This window comes from Aulonocara sp. 'chitande type north' Nkhata Bay, linkage group LG12, assembly GCF_057382095.1.
Source record: "Aulonocara sp. 'chitande type north' Nkhata Bay isolate Kocher_YH1m ecotype deep benthic linkage group LG12, A_spYH_male_GT1.1, whole genome shotgun sequence".
Taxonomy (NCBI): domain Eukaryota; kingdom Metazoa; phylum Chordata; class Actinopteri; order Cichliformes; family Cichlidae; genus Aulonocara; species Aulonocara sp. 'chitande type north' Nkhata Bay.
The window spans coordinates 1,539,395-1,563,610 of record NC_141355.1 but is presented as its reverse complement, the minus strand read 5'-3'; the positions used below and the strand labels follow the sequence as shown (position 1 = coordinate 1,563,610).

Genomic DNA, 24,216 nt, shown 5'->3' with positions numbered 1-24,216 from the left:
AGGAGACTATGTGAACAGGAAGTCTTTCCACAGCATTAATGTACAGGTACATAGCTCCCTGTAGCATTTCAAACTAACAAATTATTTCATTATAGTAATGGATGCTAATTTGTGTTCTCTGCACTGTGAAGATCATATGTGATGCTGCCAACATTATCACAAATGTGGAAGCCAACTGCTCAGCCTCTGTGAGTGGTGGTGGTGGAGGACCCCCACCTGTTTTTCGGGCCTCCGCTTTTTTTCTAGTGGCTATAACGGGTCACATTTGAGCATACAGAGTAAGCAAATATGTACTTGTAATGTGCTCAGATAATTTCAATAAGTGCTTACAGAGGGGAAATTAATGTAGCCTCTAACTGCAATTGATTTACATGGGACAAACAGACCAAGCACTATGGCTCATAATACAATTACACCTCACCTGTTTGGACTATATTTTTATATTTCATTTTTACTTGCTGCCAGGAACGTTTGGGGCCTGTTGGGTTGCACCTGCGCTCACATCACATCACAAAATAAAATGTATAAAATAAAAAATAAAATATAATAAAATAACGTGTTAAATGGGTGGAAATCCCTCGATCAATGTTTAAATTAACACTCACGCATTGACTCTGTCGGCTATGTTTTGCCATGCATGCTCCCTTTCTTTTGCAGCTGAGGCTGTGTTACTTTTTTTCCGCGGAATTTGCATGTTATCGGCATATGCTGCCATCAGAATTTCGGCCTCAAGCGCTGTAAAATACACTGACCACGCCTTCTTTCCCTCCGTCTCCATGGTGACTCGCTTAATCTGTGCTCCACTAATCAGGGCTTTATGTATCCTCGTGCGCACGCTTAACTTGGGGTTAAAGCAACTCCGCGTTGACTGAACTAATTGTTATCAGCCTTTCTGAAACGGAATATTCCGAGTTGGACAGTTCGGGGTTACTCAACCCTGAGTATCGTTTTTCACTCTGAGTTTTCTAAACCGGCTTCCTGAAATAGGGCCCAGGCCACAGAGGCCAGGCTTCTCTGGGGTGTCTATGGGCAGAGGAATCCTGGTGGGCTGGTTATCTTTCCTTGGAGAACTTCACAAAAGGTTGAGTACCTACGTCAAACGCTGCTTTCTTTGGCCTTTAATCACAGATTGAACTAACAACATGAGAACAAACTGTGTGGCTAGTAACAAAATGCCTAAAGATCCAATTACAATGGTTTATTTGCCTTGTCTGTCATAGAATTCCATCTAAATCTAGACAACACTGATTCATTCGTTCAGTTAGGTGACAATTGATTCATAGGTCATGTAGCTAAACAACATGCTTTCTGAAAACTGTACAAAGACTGGATAAAAACTGAGTGCAAAAGCAGGCACTGTCCAAAGAGACACTTTGAAAGTCTGTCCAACTATTGCTCAAGACCACATGTGTCGAACTCCAGGCCTCGAGGGCCGGTGTCCTGCAGGTTTTAGACGTGTCCTTGATCCAACACAGCTGATTCAAATTGCTAAATTACCTCCTCAACATGTCTTGTAGTTCTCCAGAAACCTGCTAATAAACTAATCATGTGATTCAGGTGTGTTGACTCAGGGTGATATCTAAAACCTGCAGGACACCGGCCCTCGAGGCCTGGAGTTCGACACCCCTGCTCAAGACCAATTACAAGAAAGTCGGGTCATTGGAAACAAAATACAAACAAATTCAAAACTTTTGCTCAATATGACAGTAAACGCAGATTCAGAAATGATACAATTCAGGTTTTAATTGTTGACTCTTGTTGACCCAGTGAGGTCACCTCCTAGTTATGGTCCTTCATCCACTGTTCAGTCCAATGCACTATCTGCTCCAGGTTGTGCTCCATGTCCTCAGGAGTGTTGCTGGGAAGTTGGTGGACAATCTCCTTACTGTAGGCCTCCATGGCTTCCTCATAGATGGTCTGGAAGATCTCACATTGCACATTGTCCTGCAGCTTTTTTCCCGTGTAGCCCCTTTCAGTCACAAAGAAGACAGGGACAACTTGGTTCAATGGTTAAAACGATGAATTATCACTCAAATACAAAGGGACAGGGAACCAGACACTGTGGCTGCAGACGAGTTCCTGGAAGTTCTCATTTTTACAGCTTTCTTACGGAAAAAAAAGACAAGTCTCACAGCACTTGCTATTTCTGGAACCTGGATGGCTCAGCCACATGTTCACAGTCATTATCCAGGAGTAGAGAATGACTGTGATGCCTATGATAGAGCTACATTTACCACAAGCAGTGACAGCTCTGCTCTCGTCTGTATGCAGAAGGTGCTGAAGCTGGTTAGAGCTTGGAGCTGCAGTCAGCCATGTGTCTTAGCTCCCAGCCACAGAGGCTGAATGTGTTTGTCCAAGCAGACGGTGTCACAACTTCAAAAGCACCGTTTTAAATTCAAACTGTTAATAGCTGCCATATGCTACGTAATAATTCAATGACAAAACCAGTGTAGTACTGCAGGCTAACACTGTAGTGAAGAACTATCACATTATTTAACTATGATTAATTCATGAATCAGAAATCTCATCGTTTTCACTTCAGCAACAAATGTATTTCCCTCCAAATCAAACGCTGTCATGTTGCAGCCTCGTTTCAAAACTCTTCAAATTCCATTCGCACCTGTAAAAAAGGGCTTTGCTTTAAATTCTTCCAAATGTATTAAAAACAAAAACATGTAGCTAACAGGGCAACGATACACACAATTCACGGTTCGATATTTTTTCGATACAAAAAAGTGTTCATGCCCTTTTTAAAATTTGTCACTTATCAGAATTATAAATATATATATTTAACTCAAAAGGACAGTTTTTAAATTTAATGTTGCTGAAACAAAGTAATAAGAAAAAAAATAAATCTGACGGAGGAATCACTCATCTTTGGAAAAGAGAGTTTATTACAGAGAAATGTCTCTTTCCAAAATAAAAGCTATACTATACGCTTCTTCTGGGCTATATTCTCAGCAGCATATTAAACATATCAGGTCCCCATAAGGAGAATCCTGTGCTAACGGCTGTCTAAATGACTCGGGTAAAGTTTGTAGCATGCGTGCTTGTTGTTTTTGTCTGCTTCCACTTGTCTTTGCACTAGGATGATGTCGGAGTAAATGTGCAGTCATATTCGTTGAGTTCCCACTAGTGCTGTCAGCGTTAATCTGAAATGACATTAACGCCACAACACGGCAAATCTCCGTTAACGAGCTACCGCGGATCACCCCGTGCGTGGGGCTGGACGGCCAACACGTTAACGAGCTAACTGCGCTAACACACTAGTTCCCACCCATGTAATTGAGCATTGCGTGGCACATCCAACATACTGTTTTACTTTAGTCCATGACTCGCTTACCTTCAGGGTCATACGTCACATGAAAACCAAAATAGTTCCAAACGCCAGATCTGAATGAGGGTGGGGGAGGTTCAATTTGCCATGTTGCAAGGAGAGCTTAACTTCTGTCTGCTAGCTTGCCCTGCGCTCAGTGAATCTGCGTTCGACTACTCCGCCTAGGCTGCACTGTCGACCCTAGGCGGAGTAGTCGAACGCAGATTCACTGAGCGCTCAACACAGACAGCATCGTCAGAAGGAAAGTTGATAAAATAAATCACAAATTTTGTATTGTTCATACATATGTGTACCGAACCGAAAGCACTGTATCGAACGGTTCAATACCGATACCAGTATCGTTGCACCCCTAGTAGATAAGTAATCACAGTCGTCCTGTTTTCACTGATCATCTGTCAGATGTTTCTGTAAGTTGGCTGAATCCACCTGTTTGAAATCCAGTTGACCGGACGTGGACACACACCTGTCTATATAAGGTCCCATAGGTAACAGTAAACGTCAGAGCACAAACCAGTCCATGGAGTGTAAGGAACTGTCTGAGACCACAGAGGACTGTATCTGCACCCAGAGCCACCAACAAATGAACCAGCGGGACTCTTCCAATCTGAGCGATTCATTCAGAAAGGGCTTAGTCAGGGAGGTGACCAAGAACCCGATGATCCCTCTGACAGAGCTCCGGTGTGGCTTTGTGGAGAGAGGATAACCTTCAATCAGCCCTGAAGTGGCCAGACAGAAGCTGCTCCTTGGTTAAAGGTACATGACAGCCCACTGGGAAGTGGCCAAGTGTCACCTGAAGGACTCAGACCACGAGAAACTGAAGTGTCTGGTCTGATGAAACAAAGACTGAACCACACAGCCAAGATAACAAAGGAGTGACTTTGGGACCATGCTGTCCTTGAGTGACCCATCTGGAGCCCAGTGAGCCCCACCGAACATCTCTGCACAGGCCTGATAAAGCTGATGGAGGTTCTGCAAAGAAATCTGGGAGAAATGTCCAGAAATAGACACACCAGGCTCGTAGCGTCGTACTCATACTGCCAAAGGTGACTCAACGTTTTGAGCAAAGGCTTATGCACATGTTAAATTTGTTTTTTTATTTTTAATAAATCTGCAAGAATTTCAGCTTGTGTTACTTTGTCATTCTGAGGTCTTATGTGAACACTGAGTGTAGTCCACTGTGGAGCAAGCCTGTAACATGACAGCGCTGTGATGACTGCTCTGTGAGCAGAAACAAACCCAGGTGTTGTTACCTGGCCTCCAGTCGAGTGTACAGCTGGGTGTTGTCTGTGCGCAGGACAAAAACGATGTCGAACCAGCGCTCGGGGAACAGGTCACAGCCGTGATAGTCCACGATCACGCCTCCTTCACTCATCTTTTCATCCAGCTCATCCACCACCTGCAGAACACCAACAAGCTCCAACACTGACACTCGATGCACTCCCTCAGTCTACCTGCACCGTTAGCAAAACGTTTGTTTTGTCTGCAAGCAGCAAAATTCTGCTAGAAATAATAAAGAGAAATCCATCAACTTAGTGGAGAGGTGGGCTCTGAGAGGGGGAACCATCAAAGTGTGCTGTGGCAAAATATCCAGACATTTATCATTTGTTGTAATAATGATATTAATAAAGCTCAGCACATTAACAGCTGTGGACAGATTCACAGGCCCTCTTTCTTCCCCTGTTTTAATGATGGAGAGAAATGTGTCTCCAAAAGGCTGCAGATGCTTACAATGTGCTGCACAGGCGTAAACTAAGATGTACACATGAACACACGCTCCGATCCATTTTACAAATGCATCCACCTGATCATTTATGCACAGTTATTACCTTCAGCTCACAAATCTGATCGTTTTCTCTTTCAAAAACCTTCCTGCTGCTGGTCTGTGGGTTGTTGTCAGACTGTGTTTGTGCTCATTGTTGGGCATTAAAAAAAAAAAGTGGTTTGGATTTTCAGGAAGGAGTCGCTCTCGTGACTCATCAAGTGATGTCACTGACTGAGTAACTGGTGGCAGGCTCTTTGAAAAAGTAGCAGGTACTGGAGAATATAAATGTTAGTTAAGTTTTAGTTAAATATAATCTCTGCCTCAGACATCGTTGTGTTTCTCTGCTCTACAGTCCAGTGTGGAAGTTCACTCACCCTGTCCTCATCCAGAATGGGGCACTGGTACTCGTCATCATATCCATCAAACAGTTGTCCTGGAGGAAAAAATGATCCATGCAGAGTTCAGATTCAGTGTGATTGAAAGCAGGGCCATCAACAGAATCACTGGCTGTAAATCACTTTGTGTAGACGAGTTAGTGAAAGTGTAATAATTGTCCTGAGAACATGATTTCTGCTTTGGGTCACAGACACCGTGTGCTGTAAGTATAAGAACATGGAAAAGATGGTGCAGACAGCTGCACCTGGTCAGAGTGGACGGGTACAAATGCCAGGATGTTGATGGCTCCAGCCTCGTGGAACACAAATCATGTGTGTGACATCAGAAGAAACAATAAGACCAGTCTGTTCCACTCATGTACCAGAGGGAATCTGTGGAGGCCACAGCAGCTGTGACAGCTGTCATCTCCACAGTCAGCCTTTGTGTCACAGCACTATTTCATTTAATCCCAAAGTTCTGAGTTTATTCTCAGAACGATCTTTGTCCTTAGCATGGTAGATGTTTCTGTCTTAATGTCCATTAGTTCCCAAAGTTCCTTTACCTTCCTGGGCCAGGTCTCCTATGTTGACATAGGTCAGCCCCGTGCGCTGGGCCAGTTCCTTTCCTAGAGTGGTTTTTCCAACTCCGGGAGTCCCTGTAGGAAGAAGAGTTAACAGCTGAATTCAAATTCAAAGTTAGTCTATATTAAAGATTTGACTTTACCCCATCTGGTGATGAGCATCCGATTGATTCTGCAGTAAAATGCTCAGTTTTGTTCTTCAACTACCCACCTGGCATTTAATAATTCAGTAGAAGTAAGAAATACAGTGATAGTGATGCTACTGGGGGGTTTCAGCTGCTGGGAACCGTCTCTGCTGTGACTCAAGGCTATAAAGTAGTGATAGTGATGATATTTTAATCTTCTGTTGACCATACATCTAGTTTACCCATTTAACTCATAACCGACTTCAGGAGGCACAGACACTCCCCCCTCATTAAAAATGGAGAACGCCTTCAGGTTTCTGGGCACCAACATCTCAGCTGGACCCATCACCCTGGTGAAGAAGGCCCAGAAGCAGCTACACTTCCTCCGTGTCCTCAGGAAGAAGAACCTGGACCAGGAGCTGCTGCTGGCCTTCTACTGCTCCTCAGTGGAGCGCGTGCTCTCCTACTGCCTGGTGTTTGGTACTCAAGACCCACTGCTGAGAAGAGGAAGGCTGCACAGAGGATACTTAACACTGACCAAGAAAGTCACTGGCTGCCCTCTGCCACCCCCGGAGACCATCGCCAGATCCTCCTGTCTCAGGAAAACCAGGGCCATTACAGGTGAGCACCCTGCTGCGCTCTGGTTGGTGCCTCAGGTCAATCAGGTCCACACGAGCCCCCCCATTGGAGGTCCCAGGTTATCATGACATTAGTGGTTATTGTACCTTTGATTATATAACGGGTTGGTAGGTTACTCACATGCTTAAAGGTGGAACTATAGTAAAGATAAATAATAGATGCTACATGGACCTGAAGCTGCTGGAACACCTTCAGTGTGCTCTGGCATTCATTCTAAGAGTAAGCACAATCTAACGCCCCGCTCCAAAACACAGCACTTCATCCTCCCCCGTGTGCACGGAGGCGCGATCATTGTGGGACACGGCAGCTCCACGCGAACAGAGACGTTTCACCGTATAATCAGTCAGAATAACTTTGGTGTGCTGACACGTGGGTCCAAGGGGCAAACGCTCCAGTATACCCCGCGACATAATTACTCGGGTTGTTCATCATGTCACCCCTCTGTGTGCGTGGGACGGGTACATATCTAACAGCATCCAAATACACTGTACACCATTTTTATCATCGTTATTATCGCAGCTGCAGCTTCACAGGACGCGATGGCTGAGATCAGACCACATGGACTCAGCTCCCATGATTACAAACATGTTGAACACCTACTAACTACCCGACATTTAACCGCAGCGCAGGCTTCGCGTCTGCAGTAGGGTAACTGCAGAGAGTAACCAGGTGTATAAATGTACCGAACCTGTCAGCAGGATGTTCGGTTGCTTCTTCGTCTTCATAGCTCCAGCAGACACGTGTTTGATGATCGACACCTGAAAGTCAGAGCAGTGCTGTTATTCCTCCATGTCATTCCAGTCAGACCAGTAACGGCCAGAGTTAACTAACAAACCTGGAAAACTGGGAACCAGTTCGATGTAAAACTTTGTTTTGTTGTACGCTATAACCGGACTGATTCCACTGCCGTAAACTGAAGCTTTACGTCAATATTACGTCAGTGAGCAGTCAGTTAGCGACAGTTAGACAATTAGTTGTCGGAGTTTAAATTTTACAGCTCCGCACGAAGTGTGTGGGAAACATACGTGTGATTGGTTCAAACTGAAGTTTCCATTGTGCCCGGACAAGAGTGCGAATCTCTGAAAAGCCAGCTGTGTTTCGTACGAGGTAAAGCGAAGTTATATTAGCTTAACAGAAGCTGCCGTCCGAATATAAACTGTGAAATGTGTAATTAGCTAAACAACAGTAGCCTGAGAGACGTTTGTTATGAGTTTGACACTCGACAGAGGTCCTGGAGTCTGGTCCCTGTGGCTTAACTAACAGACGCAGTAAGTTAGAGATGTTGTCCCGAGTGCTGCGATATTTACGGGCTGTGTTTTCTCTCTCGTTTCGTCGCCAGCAGCTGTTCAGGTCTCCGGTCCTTCACTAATCTACTGTTCTCTATGGGAAACAGCAGCTTTAAGGATGAACAAGCTTGTGGCAGATAAAGCTACTGAGCGCAGGGTAAGTAACACAGTGGATTTCGGGAGGGAGGGGAGCCCGGGGTCAGTGGGGTCACACTGCAAACAGGAAGTATAGAAACCGTTACTTTATTACAAAGTGCTTCCATTTACATAATCCACGTCCATATGACGTTGTTTGCATGAGCAGTGTCCAGAGTAGAGTTTCAGTGTTCATTTCTGTTTGGTTTAAATATATTTCTTTCACTAAACTTCGCAAAACTCTGACGCTTCTTTCATACAGCCCAACCAGCACTGACCCAACCATTATTTAGGATCGTACAGTAATCACTCTGATGTGCTAATACACACCTCAAATACTTAAGACCAGCAAACTGTCAAATGTTCTGGTCACACTTGATTCCTGTGGAAGCAGTAAGGTTGTATTAGTATGTCAGAGGACTGCATGGATCCTGCTGAAAGCTGTGTTTTCCACGTACCTGTTCAGGTATCACCTGCATCTCACATGTTTATTAAGGAATGTAATCTTTCCCCGACCTGATTCTCGTACCATTATTTTGAGGTACTAGCTCTCCATTAAGCACAGAGCAGCCAAGTACCTCTTTTGTCATGTTTTGCATCAATAAATTATGTATTTTTTGTACTTCGTGTTAGGGCTGGGCCATATCATCATATATCATATTATACCGTTCATGGTAATACCGGTACAATGTTAGGCAGCGATAAGAAAATAAAATATCGCGATACAATATGAGTAAAACCGCATGTGCAGTGCCTTTGTTTTCATACGCACATGGCAGAAAAAGCATGGCGGCGATGGCGAATGAGGAGAGCGAAAGCGGATCGTTGAATGAAACGATGTAGCTTTAATGCACATAAAAAAACAGCTGCTTGTTTAAGTGAAAATACATTTATGGTTTTTTTGGGGGGTTTGTTTTGCACTAATAAAGTTGAGGAGTTGTAAAGTATTTTCTCGTGTCAGTTATATCGTTATCACAAATTTTCAAATGTATATCGTGATAAATATTTTTGGTCATATCGCCCTGCTCTACTTCCTATATATATAACAGGCAAACCATTGGGTGGATCCGTCCTTTATTGATTTGAGAGAGGAATGTTCTTCTCTTTCTGGAAGAAGAAATGGCAACCCTGTTTTATGCTCCAAGGCTGAGATAAAGAGGAAGAGGAAAAGAGAAGCTAGCGTCTCCTACCTGCTGAAGGAGTCGTCTCAACTGGACCAGAATGAGCCCTGGGTGGACAAATACTCACCCCGCTCACAGGTCAGCACCTTTGCTTGTCATGTACAAACTGCCCTTCACAACACAGTCCACCCACGTCAGCTCAGGTTCAAGTCCGGCATGCTGTCGTGAGCTTTCAAGGCCCTGCATAGCACGATGGAGTCCCCTGATGGGAAACCTTCTACCCACTCAGGGTCTCACCAGAGGTAACTGTAGACTGGAACAGAGTCCAGTCACAGAAAGACCCACTTTTTAATCAGAATAAAGCATCAGGACAGTAAATTTTGATCTGTTGGTCAGTTTCTACTGCTTTGGTGTTAGTGAAATTAGTAACAGGTGTGCCAGAGGGGCAACAACGAGACAACTCCCAAAACGAGAGTGGTTTTACAGGCGGAGGTCCCTGATAGTTACCTCCTCATCTTTTTTGTTTTTGCACTAGTTTTGCATTTGTCTGGGCTCGTTGTCTCAACCAGTAACATGAGGTGACACCTGGACCCTACAGAGGCTGTACAGGTAGTCATGCTCCAGGATCAATACATTAGCATTGCTGCATCTCCCAGCACAGCTGGAGGAGATTCCAGGAGACTGGCAGTTCTTCTAGGAGAGCTGGACAAGGCCGTAAAGGTCCTTAACCTATCAGCAGGGCCAGTATCGATGAGCATTGTCAGAGCTACAAAATGACCTCCAGCAGACCACTGGTGTGAATGTTTCTGACCAAACAATCAGAATTAGACTTCCGAGGGTCAGCCGAGGCCCCGGTGTCCTCTAGTGGACCCTGTGCTCACTGCCTGGCACCATGAAGCCTGATTGGCATTTACCATCGAGTTCCAGAATTGGCACCTCTGACGCCAGGTCATTTTCAAAGATGAGAGCAGGCTTAGAGTTGAAAGCACATGTGGTAGACATAATGGGTCTCGAGAACCTGTGGAGAACATCCCTGTAAAGTCATTCAGCATGACTGGTTTGCTGGTGGTTCAGCGGTGTCTGAGGAGGTATACCCATGGAGGGACGCGCAGACCTCTGCAGGGTAAGCAACAGCGCCCTGGCTGCCATTAGGTGCTGGGCTGAAACCCTTGGACCTATGGTCAGGCTGTATGCTGGTGCAGTGGGCTGCTCTTGGTGCACAGCAATGCCCAGCCTCATGTGGTGAGAGTATGCAGTCGCTCCTGGAGAATAGAATAGAATTCAACTTTATTGTCATTGCACATGCACAGGTACAGGGCAACGAAATGCAGTTTGCATCCATCCAGAAGTGCTTTAGTGATATAGATATATTACAATATATATTAGCAATAATATAGATATGTAAGTATATTACAGAAATGGGTCTATTATGGTATGTTATAATGTACACGGTATGAAGTATGTTATGAATATTCTATAACTAGAAGTATGTACAGGCTGTAGTGAGTACAAGCTATGTACAGGATATGAACAGGATATAAATATGAAAAACTATACAGAATATGAAATAAATAACTTTACAGAATCTGAGATATACAGCTATACAGAAATGGGAACTATGCAAGTTGTAAACAGTTGTAGGATTAAAAATTATCGAATGTACAGAATGATTATTTACACAGAGCTATACAGTAGTGCAGTTAAGATAAGTGAGGGTGTAGATAGTTTCTACAGAGGCTATATAAAGTGCTAGTGGTTGTGAGTGGTGGTTCAGTCCATGTTATTATTGTGTGTTTGAGGGTACACTTGTCCATTGTGGGTGTGTGTATGTTCAGTCCATGTGTTTAACGTGGATCAGATGTCAGGAGGCAGAGTTCAGGAGTCTGACAGCTGTGGGGAAGAAGCTGTTCCGGTACCTGGTGGTCTTAGTCCAGAGGCTCCTGTAGCGCCTCCCAGAGGGCAGGAGGGTGAAGAGTCCATGTGATGGGTGACTGGGGTCTTTGATGATTTTCCCAGCCCTTTTCAGACACCGCTTCCTGTAGATGTCTTTCATGGCAGGAAGTGGTGCTCCGGCGATGCGCTGGGCAGTTTTCACGACCCTCTGCAACGCCTTCCGGTCCGAGGCAGAGCAGTTCCCGTACCAGACTGTTATACAGTTGGTCAGGATGCTCTCGATGGTGCAACGATAGAAGTTCACCAGGATGTCTGAGGACAGGTGGTTCTTCCTCAGAGTCCTCAAGAAGAAGAGGCGCTGGTGAGCCTTCTTGACCAGCTTGGAGCAGTTGGTCGTCCAGGTGAGATCCTCGGAGATGTGGACTCCCAGGAACTTGAAGCTGCTCACACGCTCCACAGCCGTCCCCTTAATGTGGATGGGTGGATGTGGGTCAGCATTCCTCCTGTAGTCCACGATGAGCTCCTTGGTCTTCTTGGTGTTAAGCAGCAGGTTGTTTCTGTCGCACCACTCAGCCAGACGATCCACCTCCTCCCTGTAGGCGGCCTCATCGTTGTCACTGATGAGGCCAATCACCGTGGTGTCATCTGCAAACTTAATGATGGTGTTGGAACCATCAGCAGGTCTGCAGTCGTGGGTGAAGAGGGAGTAGAGGAAAGGGCTCATCACACAGCCTTGTGGTACACCGGTGTTCATCGTGATGGTAGATGAGCAGCGGTTATCCAACCGGACATGTTGGGGGCGGTTGGTCAGGAAGTCCAGTAACCATTTGCAGATGAGGGAACTGATGCCCAGGTCTGTCAGTTTCCTGATGAGTTGTGAGGGGTGGATTGTATTGAACGCTGAACTGAAGTCTATAAACAGCATTCTGGTGTAGGTGTTGTTGTTGTCCAGGTGTGAGAGGACAGAGTGCAGTGCGATGGAGACTGCATCCTATGTGCTCCTGTTCTGGCGGTATGCGAATTGGTGGGGGTCCAGGGTGGGGGGGAGACAGGATTTGAAGTGTGGATGAAGGGATTCATAGTATTGACTGGCCCCCACGCTGAATGACACCAATCCAAAAGAACACCTCTGGGATATTATGGCTACGTTCACACTGCAGGCGAAAGACTTTTCTGACCCTCTGCGACCATCTATCCGATCATGGTGTGACAGTGTGAACGGCACAAATCCAATATTTTCAAATCAGACCTGGGTCACTTTGGTATGTGTTGCTGAATACGATACAAATCTGCGACTGGTGTTTGATGGTCACGTCGCATTAAATCCGTCTTTTACGTCACTGACACAAGACAGACGCCAACTATCAGCGCCGGAGAAGACATCGCGAACGCTTCCTGTCCATCCGGTGAAACTGTTGGGAACAACGTTGGAGAAACGTGAACATTTTATTTGTACTGTATAATCTGCAGATTCTGACAGAAATCTGCAGCTATCCTTTGAAGCTCCTCTAAAACAGCAGTAAGGATCATTATTAGACCAAATGTAGATAACAAAATAACTTAAAGCAAAAATTGGGAAACGTAAGGTCCGAAGTCTTTATATTAAGGCCATCAGTCACATGACACTGTTGGTCTGGGTCTAAACAGAGCGCGTTGTGTGTGACGTCTTCTTTTGCGCTGCTTTGAGCGTTCACACTAGAGCGCGTTTGCTGTCACATTTTATTTGTAGTGTGAAGAAGCAGACAGAAAAATCGGATTTGATCCAAAAATCTGAATTGAGCTTTAAGACCTGCAGAGTGAACGTAGCCTCAGTTCTTGTTCCATCTGCCAGCGAGCAGCTGTCCATGAGCTCAGTGATGTCTGAGGAGGTCTCCCACAACTCTGTCATCTCACAGAGCATGCTGTGACATTGCCAGGTTTGCCTGCAGGGGCCATTACAAACTAGCCTGTCACATCATTTTTCCACTTTGACTTTGGGGTGTCTGTAGACTGATCTTGACTTTAATTCCTGACACGTTACACAGTCAGTGTAGATCTACAGGACGATTTCTCTCCATTGAGATCTGATGCTTTCAATGTGTTCCTTTCATGTTTTGAACAGTATGTTTGTAGGTTTGGCCAATCAGCACTTGGGAGAAGTTCATTTGAAGTTTAAAGGCCTCTTGAGACTAAATCTGTCTTAATGTTTATTATCAGTTGTTGCAGGTTTGATTGTGTTTGTGTGGAAGATGAATGATCCCGTCCTGTGTTTGTGACGAGGTATTAGCGCTGACTGTGTACTGAGCGGTTTATGCTACGGTGTGTCCATCTGTGTAGGCTGAACTAGCTGTCCACAAGAAGAAGATGGAGGAAGTTGAGAAGTGGATCAGAGTTCACACCAACACAAAGGTAACTACGCTTTGCATTCGTACACTGAGTGAAGTAATCACGTTCAAGCAGTTCATGCTCTGATTTTTCTTTGAGTAACAGAGATAATAATGCTTCATCCTCCCTGACAAAAAGAAAATGAGTGATTGCTGGTGGAAAACTTCCCCTGCGTGGACACGTGGCTCAGCCACAGCCGGAGTTCTGATCATTTTAGGCCCTGTTGTCTGAGGAGGCTGTAAAGTCGGAGACTCAGTTTGAGCCTTTCATCTACAGAGTGGTATTTTGCTGCTGACGGGGCCGTCGGGCTGTGGAAAGACGGCCACAGTCCGTGTGCTGTCCCTGGAGATGGGCCTCAGGGTTCAGGAATGGAGTAGTCCCACAAACCTAGAAGCATACAGCAGCAGTCATGGTGAGGAAACATCTGTCTGTCCTCCTCACACGTGTCAGCGGGACAGTCAGCAGCATGAAGAGGTTACCTGTAGAAATTCAGTGTGATGACTAAACCTCACCTGTGCTTAATAATGCAAATTCATTTAACAGGTATAAACTAAGTCAGATCATCTCTGGATAATAACCAGTTTCTGTCTGGACTGGAACAACAAAGAAAGTGTGTTTGGTGTGTTATTGCTGTGAAAGCCTGTTTATTGGCCCTTACATGGGGCCTCGTTTGTTAGGAAAATACATCTGTGGCTTCCAATGTTGTATTTGCCAAATCTTCCATCGTCCAGTCCAATAAACTGCACTAAACAAAAGTCAGTAGCAGGATAAGCTGGTTGGAAACTCCATGTGTGCGTTTGTGCTTAACCCACAAACGCGTGTTGCTTATGACACCACCGGCACCGTTTAAAGCGACATAAACAGGCTTTCCAGCTGTGTCAGATTTATACAAGAAGCATCACAACAACAAAGTAACTGACCAGAGACAAAGCTCCTTGTTTCCTTACTTGTGCTAAATTAGGACATTTTGGCAAATGTGAGATGTTCCAGATGGAGAGCGAAGTTTATCTTGCTCTGCATGTGTGTTTTATCTGCACTGAGCAAACCGCTGCTCATCAGGAAGTCTATACATGTTAACCAGATAGCACATCATACCAAAAGTCTAGCATGCAGAGTCTGTTCTCATATGTGCAGGTGATTACTCCTCAGGTAACCAAATGCATAGAGCTGGAGGGTGTGGGGGCACAGTGACAGTGTTGTGTTCTTGTAGCCATCCCAGTACTAACAGAAGACCACGTGCCTACACTGTAGCATACAGACTTCTGCTTCTCGTCTCTGATGCTCTAAACTTTTACTAGAGTGGCGAACGAACGGCTTCTCCTCCAGCTCTCAGTCGTCACAGTTCCAGGATTTCCTCCTCAGAGCCAACAAATACAACTGCCTGAAGATGGCAGGTGATGGAGGAGTCGCGCACAACAAGCTCATCCTGGTGGAGGTATGACACACAGAGACTACTCCAGTGTTTCACTGCTGTTCATTTCAATACGACTGTACAGCTGTGGGAAGATATTATGGTCTGTATTTCAGTTTGACTGTTGCTTCATTTCCTCATAGCTCAGGGCTGGAAGGCAGTGTTAGAAATCCCTCGTTATTCATGGTGATGTCGAAGGCATCTGTTCTTTCAGTGCGTGTAACTCATTTAACAAAACTCCTCTGGTGTGAAAACAGCGCTGCGATTCATCGTCTCGTGTTATGCTCTGGGATTTGTTTTGTGCTGTCACACAGTTCACTGCTGTCGTTTTTACTGGCAGTTTGCAGTGGTCACTAACACATCGAGGAGCTCGTTCCTAAATGTGGGTCTGCGTCTATAACACGGCTCAGCCATGAAAACAGAAAACTGTACAGTGCAGCTAACTGGTCCCAGTACAGACACCGACACCACAAAGCTCTTCTACCACCTAACCACGAGGCGTGTGAAAGAGTAAGGACAGAAGTTACTAATGAGAAAGAGCCGTCGGACGCTCACCGTCAACACCAGACTCCCCGCAGTGCACCACAAAGACTCAGAGACACGAGCAGCAACACAAACACTCGAGTTGCATCGTTTATTTAGTGTTTGAGGACGTGTGCAGTGCAAGACACGTCTGACACGTGGACGAGTCAAACAGCAGAGCCCTGTGTGAGCTCAGTGCTGCACTTCAGCAGAGACGGAGACGCCACAGTGGATGTCTGCAGACTCGTGGAGCCCACATGGGCTCAGCCACTGAATGAAAGGTCCCATAGACACCACAGTGCTGGTGATCTGTGCCGTGTTGTTTTCATTTTTAATGTTGTGGCTTTGGTGGGTTCAGGGGGTTGGGAAGCTCATCTTGTGATCGGAAGGTCGCCGGTTCGATCACAACTGCTCTGTCTGTCTCGGTCGTTGTGTCCTTGGGCAAGACACTTCACCTACTGGTGTTGGCCAGAGGGGCCGATGGCGCGATATGGCAGCCTGGCTTCTGTCAGTCTGCCCCAGGGCAGCTGTGGCTACACCTGCAGCTGCCTCCACCAGTGTGTGAATGTGAGAGTGAATGAACAGTGGTGTTGTAAAGCGCTCTGAGGGTCTCGAACGGCGCTATATAAATGCAATCCATTATTATTATTATTATTAACTGTGGCATATAAACTATATAGTGGTGTAACGCAGTTTTGTTTAACATGCGTACATTTATACTCTCCTGTGCCTCTTCAGGATCTGCCAAACCAGTTCTACAGGCAGCCCGGAGCCCTGCACGAGGTCCTGAGGTAAGACCTGATCCCAGGACTCTGTGCCGTGACAAACAGCTTCACATGTTTTACATCATCAAACACATTTTCATGTTAGACGGAGGCATCAACAAATAAATACAACCTGCAGTTTGTAAATGATTTTATTTATTAGGGGTAAAAACTATCCACACACACGCTGTAGAGGAAGTAATCGCCCCACTGGTTAAATCATGGATCAACTGTGATTAACAACATTAAGATGAAAGTTCAGCTTCAACATGGATTACTGTGCTTACTGACAGACCCGATGAATCATAAGTGCACTGAAGTAGGTCGTGGTGGTGCCACAGTGAGAAGAACCTGCTGGAAAACAAAGCCGTCGATGTTCATCACTCTAGAAAAGGTTACAAAGCCACTGCTGAGGCTTTTTGAACTCAGGTGAACCAGGATGGGAGCCAGTGCTGAACCTACCAGGGGCCATCTGTGCTGCCAACATGAATCCAGAGCATCGTGTAAACGGCACAGTGACCTTCTCTGTACTTCTGCATCAGCACTCTCACATCAAAGATCACATCTGTAGAGCAGCGTGTTCAGGGTCCAGTCTTTATCTCCCTGTAGTCACTGCAGCTCTGCACGTCACCTTTGGTATTTCCTCTGCTGCCTAAAATCTCTTCCTTTGAGTATAGACAACATCGAGGTGCCCCTCATATCATTGACTTATTTTCTCAGGAGAGGATGTGACACTAGTGTCTTGCAGTGTGTACTTGTGCTTTAGATGGAGGGCTTGTACAGAGAGGACAGCCCCTGGTGGTTCCTCTGTGCTACTGACCACGCTGTCAGACGCACATATTGTGGTCTGTCTGTCAGGTGATCAACAACCCAGGACACGAGCGAGGCATCCACCTGCATCGCTGTCAGCTTTTCACCCATGAGGGCTGGCCTGATGGTATTAAATACTCTGGAAAAGTCCAAAATCACGTCCTCGTCGTGCCAAGCTGACAGAAAGCGTCTTTTTATCATACCTGCAGTTTTTCACAGTTCATTTGTTTTCACACAGCAAACAAGAACCTGTTTCTGTCCTTTTAATGATTTCTTTGAAGTGTTGAAGGTAGGATTACAGGGTAAATACTTAGTTACACCAGTACCAGCATTCCTAGTTTACATTTAGGACCAGGTTGGCCTGATTGAAGCCTTGCTGCATGCAGTGGTCTGTACACTGACTGCACTGTAAGGTTTATAATGTTTGTGTCACCAAAGCAGTGCTGTGTGGTTCCTGCTCTCAGATTCTGTCCTTGTGTCTTTCAGGCGTTTCGTGAGGACCAGTCAGTGCCCCCTGGTGTTCATAGTGTCAGACAGCCTGAGTGGAGACGGCAGTTCACGCTTTCTTTTTCCCAAAGACATCCAGGAGGAGCTGGGCATTAGCAGCATCAGGTTCTGGAAACTGTGAATGTGATTTGATAACCAGCTGTTACACACACTTCATCCTAGGCATCTTCAGATCTTGGTTTCACTGAGTCCGTAGTTGCAAACCTTGTGTAGTCAGAGCTCGATTTATTAAATAAGCAGCTAATTATGCATTCAGACCCTGAAATGAACCGTGGGAGGATGAACATGTGGATGCACAGTGCAAAGAAATCAGACCACACGTCTCAGCGACATCTGCGCGCCCATTGCAGCAGGAAAAGATGGGGCGGGAGGCACCTATAGGCATCCCAGGGAGGGGCAGCGGTTATTTCCGGGCCCCAGACCCAGCTACAGCTGCACACACAAAGGCCATTTGCTCAGTTAGTCAGTCACTCACACTTAACCCCCCCACCCACTGATGACCCAAGTCTTTGGCCCATCTGCACACTGTGTCCCAACACCAGTCGTCCACTCAGTTACAACAGACACACAGTAAAGGGACAAGACAGACTGGTCTGGATCTGGGACAAACTGCACCAAGCAGCAGCTGCTCGCTCACCTGGAGGCCCCACCCAGTGGGTCTGTGGACACCCACGAGCCCCCCAAGCGCAGACCAGACATCCCAGTGTGGGCGAAGCAGCCAGGAAGGCGCAGACCTTTACATGCTTACTGGCAGTCTGACTCTGGAGGCATCTACGTACCAATATGAGGTCACATTAAGGCGCCACCTAGTGGCAACATTAAATATGCATACAGTTGTATGTATGTATAATCATGCAGCATGCATAAAATTACACACGAGTTTTGATTTTGTGCATCTCAAAGGCCAGAGAGCTGTTTGTGTTCCTCTCGCTGTATAACAGCGTTTACATGACTTCATCATCATCATCAACTTTTATTCGCCACATGCAGTGAAATGAACGTGTGTGTGTGTGTGTGTGTGTGTGTGTGTGTGTGTGTGTGTGTGTGTGTGTGTGTGTGTGTGTGTGTGTGTGTGTGTGTGTGTGTGTGTGTGTGTTCCAGCTTTAATCCAGTGGCTCCAACTGCAATGATGAAGGTTCTCACTTGCATTGCAACCCAGGAGGCAGCAAAGGTGAGACTCTGTTCACATTCATTTGTGTGCGTCTGTGTTTGTTGTCTGCATTGTATTTGTGTGCTGTTCTAAGCAGAGCTGTAGAAGCATGTGCGTCCCAGACCAGACGCTGTTGGAAACACTGTGTTCAGGAAGCTCGGGAGATATTCGCAGTGCCGTCAACAGCCTCCAGTTCTCCTGTTTGCCCACTGATAGCTGTAAGTGTACAAATACATGTTAAATTATCTATAAATGACTTTTGATCCTAATGATTCAGTTTATTCTCACTAAAACTTTTCAGGCACGTCACTGGAAACAGGTTTATGGAGGACAAAGAAGGACAGGTCACTGTGCAGAGCTGGTTCCACAACAAGTCAAAGGAAGAAGAAGTCCAAACAGGAAGAGGCGCTCGCCATTGGAGGGAAGGATGCCTCTCTCTTCTTGTTCAGAGCACTGGGAAAGATCCTGCACTGCAAACGTTAGTCACTCCCACTTTCAGCTTCCTCTCAGCTGCTTTTGTCATCTCTGCAGTGGCAACAGTAAAATGTCTGATCTTTGTCAAAACAAACTCAGCTAATAAACACCCACTGTTTTCTTTATGTCTTTAACCCACTGACTCTCCCACTGAGCAGGGTGGAGCAGGGTGGAGCAGCTGCTGGGAGTCACATTTTCAGTTAAGGGTCATTAAGAGGCCCTGCTGTATAATTTTAGGTAGATAGTAGGTGAGTGGGTGTGAGCCAATCCTCAGTCACAACAACATTTACAGGAACATTAAAATCATTGAATCAAACCCTGAGGAGATGATGAGGTCACAGCTATCACTAAACAAACTATTACATAATGTGATTTATTACAGAGTTGTAACAAAACAATAGATACAAAGAGTAGTAATTATAAATATCCCAGTATGTTACAGATTAAATGTATACGTCAGACTGCACCATATTTCCTCTGTAGCACATGCAGAGATAGTAAAGGGTGGGAGGTACTGTCCAGCTCTTCCTTATCTGACACCACCTTAAAAAGCTCCAGCTCCATGCCCACAGTGTTACTGGCCTTGTGGATCAGTTTGAGTGTGTTGGGAGTCACGACCCTCGACCTGTGGACTTGCCTGAGTCTTCTTATTTGTCTCTAAACATGGCCGTGAGTGAAAGTGACAGGTGTGGAAGGGGTGTCAGGGCTTTGGCTGTGGTGTGGCTGTGGACTGCAGGCTGACTACAGTAACTCAGTGTTGAATCTGTTGAACACATTCGACCTCCTGGCTCTGTGCTCACGCTGTCAGCTGTGCACTACAATAAAACACATGCTGAATGACCTGCTTATGTTCTGCCATAGTTTCTGTTCTGTTTTTAATATAATTGGTCTGTGACTAACTATAGTGAACAGTAGGGGTTGAGAACGCAGCCCTGCAGGGATCCAGTGCTGAGTGACTTGACTGGACCAACTTTGGGGGGGGGGCTGGGGTTGTGTGGGAGGGGTGGTCTCAAACCAGGGAAAGAAGCAGGTGAGCTCCTCTGCTGCTGTCGGGGGTTGGGGGGCACTGGGCTTGGAAGGTGGAGAGGGCCTGGATGCCTGTGAGACCTGGTGGGGGTTGTCTGTGAAGGAGCCCTCTGTCCTCCCCCTGCAGGCCTCCTCGGCCCGTTTGATGCCCCCTCCTCAGGTTGGCTCTGGCTGTGCAGAGAGCCGTCCCTCTGAGCAGAGCCTGGACTTTTCTCATCATCCAGGTTTTTGGTTTGGGAAAACCTGGATAGTGTTGGTCACTGTCACATTGTCTCCAGGTCCAGCTGTCCAAAGATGAAGCAGTCCTGAGGAGAGCATCATCTGGACATGTTTTAATGAACCGGAGGGTGGAGGGGCCCCTGAGGGTGGTGTAGGCAGGGATGAGGAGCAGCGAGAGGCCTGAGGTTACTGTACACATGGTCCAGTGTCCTGGCCCCTCTTGGTAGGACAGTTAACATGTTGGTGGAGTTTAGGGCCGAACATTATTAAAGACCCCAGCAGCAATCTGGACGCCTGCTGGGTGCTCTCTCAGCTGTCTGCTGATGAGAAGTTGGAGGTGGCTGAGTGATGAGCTAACGTTAGCATTGGAGGGGATGTAAACTATGGTTACTATAAACGGCAAAATGGCCTGTATTTATATAGCGCTTTACTCGTCCCTAAGGACCCCAAAGCGCTTTACATATCCAGTCATCCACCCATTCACACACACATTCACACACTGGTGATGGCAGCTACATTGTAGCCACAGCCACCCTGGGGCGCACTGACAGAGGCGAGGCTGCCGGACACTGGCGCCACCGGGCCCTCTGACCACCACCAGTAGGCAACGGGTGAAGTGTCTCGCCCAAGGACACAACGACCGAGACTGTCCGAGCCGAGGCTCGAACCGGCAACCTTCCGATTACAAGGCGAACTCCCAACTCTTGAGCCACGATCGCCCCGTCGGGGACTATGGCTACCATTAGTCCCCGACTGTCTCAAAGGTAGATAAATAGGCCTGAATGGACATGGCCTCTATGTCTGCAGCCCTGGAGTACATAAGCCCCCACCCCTTCCCTTTGTTTCGGTGCTGGTGGTGTACGGTCCGGACCGTAGCTCCATTGAGGCTTAGCAGGTGGAGCCAGGACACTGTCGGACAGAACAGTTGGAGTAAATCTTGGATTGTAGCTCATCCGTTGTTTCCTCAGCGTCACTCGCTGTTCCCCGATGACTGAAAGTGATCCGTGCGTCACACAAAGACACAACACGCCATGAAACCATAGAAACAGAAGCTGCGCAGCAGTAAGGAGCGCTGTGACGCTCGTACAGCCGTACCAACTTGAATAGGTAAAGATAAATGAAAGCAATGATCAGACTTTGAGCAGTCTGGCAGGAGTAGAGTTTAATATGCACACTGATGATTTACAGGGAGACGTGATTGAATTTGACTCTAAAAATATATTTTGTATTAGAAGCGGTCTAACATCAGGAGGTATCACAGTGCTCACACACACCTGTGGGATGGCTTTGAATCTTTTTAACATTTTATTTGAAGAAGTTGATGAAGTCATTGAGTTTAAAGGAGAGCTTGGCTCATCAGTGCTGAAGACAAACCTGAGGTTGTCCTCGCATCAGTGATGAGTAGTACCAGGTCCTGCCACCTCTTTATTGTCATTGTTCATTTACAGTGAGATTGTAGGTGCTCCACCGACTGTTCTGGAATAAAATCTAAATGACAGACAGCAGGAATAAATAGCAAACAGGAGAAACTGTACAATCGAGAGGGAGGCACACATTAATGTTAAATGTAAGAAAAATGCAGAACATTATGTTTAGAGGAGAAGAGACTCGACACAGTGAAACACAGGAGGATGTAACACAGCATCGTCTCACTGGCTGCTTGTGACGTCAGTCACTCTGCGCTGACTTTGCTTAATAAATCACATGAATCTAAATCTGCTCGGTCAGTTTGAAACCTTTTAATAATGAAGAAGAAGAACCGTGTTTTTCTCTGGTGTTCTGTGTAGTTAGGGGAGCGTGCTTGCTGTCGGTCCAGCTGCTGTTTCACCTCTTTATCTTCTGCAGGAATGAGCATGTGGATACTAAAGCTGCTGCACTGTGCCTGTGATTGTCATTGACAGGAGAGAAACATGAAGGTGCTGACGGAGCGGAGGGTGGTTGTGGGCGTGGTCTACCGTCCCACCTGCTGCATCATCACAGAGCAGCCTTACTAGTGGACCCTGAGGTGCTGATCAGCTGTTGTATTGATTTATCTTTACTTACAGGAGCATAAACGGTCTTTGGTCTTCTCTTTCTCCTGTCAGCTGGTTGTTGAGCGTTCTCACATGTCCGGAGAGTTCTTCAGCCTGTACCTTCACCAGAACTACTTGGACTTCTTCTGCGAGGTGGAGGATGTGGAAAGAGCCAGCGAGTATCTGTCTGATGCCGACCTTCTCACTGCTGATTGGACGGTCAGTCCTAACATCATTCTCATTTCTGTGGTTGTTATTTCATATCATTGTAACATGTCAATGTGAGGAACCAGCAGCCCGATGCAGGAGCTCAGTCCCTGATCCTTGGAGTCCCGGCAGTGGGCAGTACAGAGATCAGAACCCGGAGATGTGCTCATCTCTGTGCTGAGTGTTTAGACTCTAACACTTCAAAAGGGAACTAAATGAATGAACAACATGGTGCCGGTGAGGATGCTGGCTGTTACTTGGCGTCCTCCTCATTTCTGCATTTTTCGTATGTTTTTAACATTTTTTTTTTTTAATGTTTTGGAAACGTGATGCACTGATCACCTACGACAGAGAGACTCTTACACAGCCCACAGCATTCACTATCTGGGACCACACCAGCAGACTGGAATGGAGGCTTGTCTCGGCTACGTGATTGGAAAAGAGCCTGATAGCTGATGAACAGACGGCATTCTTCTAGCTAAAGTCCAAACTTTGGAAAACAAGCTGTCTTTATTTGCACGGAGACATGGCTTACTTCACTGGCCTTGGCTGTTGTTGCTGCGGGCATCTCCGCTCACTGCGAGGAGAGGAAGGTGTCGGGACGCTGGGAGGAGGTGGCGTGTGCACACTCACTGAGCGATGGTGTTTGGGTGTACAGTTTGATCTTGGACACTTGATCGGAGAGTTTACAGCTGTGTTCTGTACTGCTGTTTATATCCCCTCCCACGCCGACGCAACGCTGCCACGCGACGAGCTGTATGATGTCATCGACCAGCAGGAAGCACTACACCCTAAAGGGGCTTCCACTGTGACGGGCGACTTCAACAAAGCCAAACTAAAGAAAGCTCTGCCAATGTTCTCCCAGCATGTAGACGCTCCGTCGCTCAGCCACAACATCCTGACCAGCCTTCGGCGAATCAGGAAGCTCCGGGCCAGATAACATGGTGCTTTCAAAGCACGCACTCATGAACTGGCAGCTGTCTTCAGACATGTCACTGCTTTTGTCTTTAGTCCCCTCATTTGATGGACCACCATCATCCCCAAGAAACCTAATGTGAGTTTAAAAAGGAGAACACTAAAGTCGATTAGCTCAGAACTTTGTTTTATATCTTCTCTTTGAACAAGATAGAAATGTAGGAGTAACATGGCCTTACAAACCCAGCAGTGACATCTTAAGAGATCCAGCCTACGGCTCTTCAATGGGTGTCACAGGGTCCCCAGGAAAAACATTTGTAAATGTAAAATAATAAAATAAATATTCTTCTGCTGCACAGTAATGGCAGGTTTGTAATAAGGCAGATCGCGCTAACATAATATGCACTGTTAGTTGATTATTTACCTGCCGCATTAACGGGAGAGGACGTGCAAATGTTACCGCTGCTGCCGGGCTGAGATTCACGAGTCCAGAATTAAAAACACGACATTCATTTAAGGTCATCGTGTGTTTTGTGAGCAAATGCTTTTGCATGTTCGTAGTGTTTCCTCCCTTAAATGAAA

The 24,216-nt window shown here is 46.3% G+C and overlaps 2 protein-coding genes across 7 annotated transcripts in view; one reads left to right on the top strand and one right to left on the bottom strand.

The window, feature by feature from the left end:
* rad17 (RAD17 checkpoint clamp loader component) overlaps positions 1-24,216 on the top strand; it is a 34,832-nt gene that overhangs the window by 2,300 nt on the left and 8,316 nt on the right. Inside the window, exons 1-13 of one of the 4 annotated variants that reach the window (XM_086313128.1) lie at positions 6,461-6,800; positions 8,161-8,261; positions 9,289-9,498; positions 13,570-13,641; positions 13,894-14,029; positions 14,916-15,052; positions 16,289-16,341; positions 17,611-17,736; positions 18,733-18,802; positions 18,879-18,999; positions 19,083-19,259; positions 22,402-22,505; positions 22,585-22,731. In XM_086313128.1, coding sequence (XP_086169254.1) covers positions 6,476-6,800; positions 8,161-8,261; positions 9,289-9,498; positions 13,570-13,641; positions 13,894-14,029; positions 14,916-15,052; positions 16,289-16,341; positions 17,611-17,736; positions 18,733-18,802; positions 18,879-18,999; positions 19,083-19,259; positions 22,402-22,505; positions 22,585-22,731 — 1,779 coding nt within the window. In that variant the 5' untranslated portion in view covers positions 6,461-6,475. Of the gene's footprint in view, positions 1-6,460; positions 6,801-7,548; positions 7,926-8,157; positions 8,262-9,288; positions 9,499-13,569; positions 13,642-13,893; positions 14,030-14,915; positions 15,053-16,288; positions 16,342-17,610; positions 17,737-18,732; positions 18,803-18,878; positions 19,000-19,082; positions 19,260-22,401; positions 22,506-22,584; positions 22,732-24,216 lie in introns of those variants that run through there. The other 3 variants (XM_086313131.1, XM_086313130.1, XM_086313132.1) reach the window with 3 other exon arrangements.
* On the bottom strand, positions 1,184-8,279 carry ak6 (adenylate kinase 6). 3 transcript variants are annotated; one of them, XM_086313145.1, is made up of 6 exons: positions 8,126-8,279; positions 7,507-7,576; positions 6,037-6,129; positions 5,474-5,532; positions 4,588-4,733; positions 1,184-1,969 (listed from the first exon to the last, which is right to left on the bottom strand). In XM_086313145.1, the coding sequence occupies exons 2-6, from the start codon at positions 7,541-7,543 to the stop codon at positions 1,780-1,782; spliced, it is 525 nt and encodes a 174-aa protein (XP_086169271.1). In that variant the 5' UTR covers positions 7,544-7,576; positions 8,126-8,279; the 3' UTR covers positions 1,184-1,779. The 3 variants fall into 3 exon arrangements, with proteins under 3 accessions (XP_086169271.1, XP_086169272.1, XP_086169270.1); XM_086313146.1 differs by lacking the exon at positions 8,126-8,279 and adding an exon at positions 7,844-8,089; XM_086313144.1 differs by lacking the exon at positions 8,126-8,279 and adding an exon at positions 7,654-8,087.

Coding starts and splice junctions, on each gene's coding strand:
- ak6 (XM_086313145.1), bottom strand. CDS start 7,543: ATGAAGACGAAGAAGCAACCGAACATCCTGCTGACAG. Junction 6,130..7,506: donor ACCGAACATCCTGCTGACAG/GTTCGGTACATT, acceptor TTCTTCCTACAG/GGACTCCCGGAGTTGGAAAA. Junction 1,970..4,587: donor TACACTCGACTGGAGGCCAG/GTAACAACACCT, acceptor TGTGACTGAAAG/GGGCTACACGGGAAAAAAGC.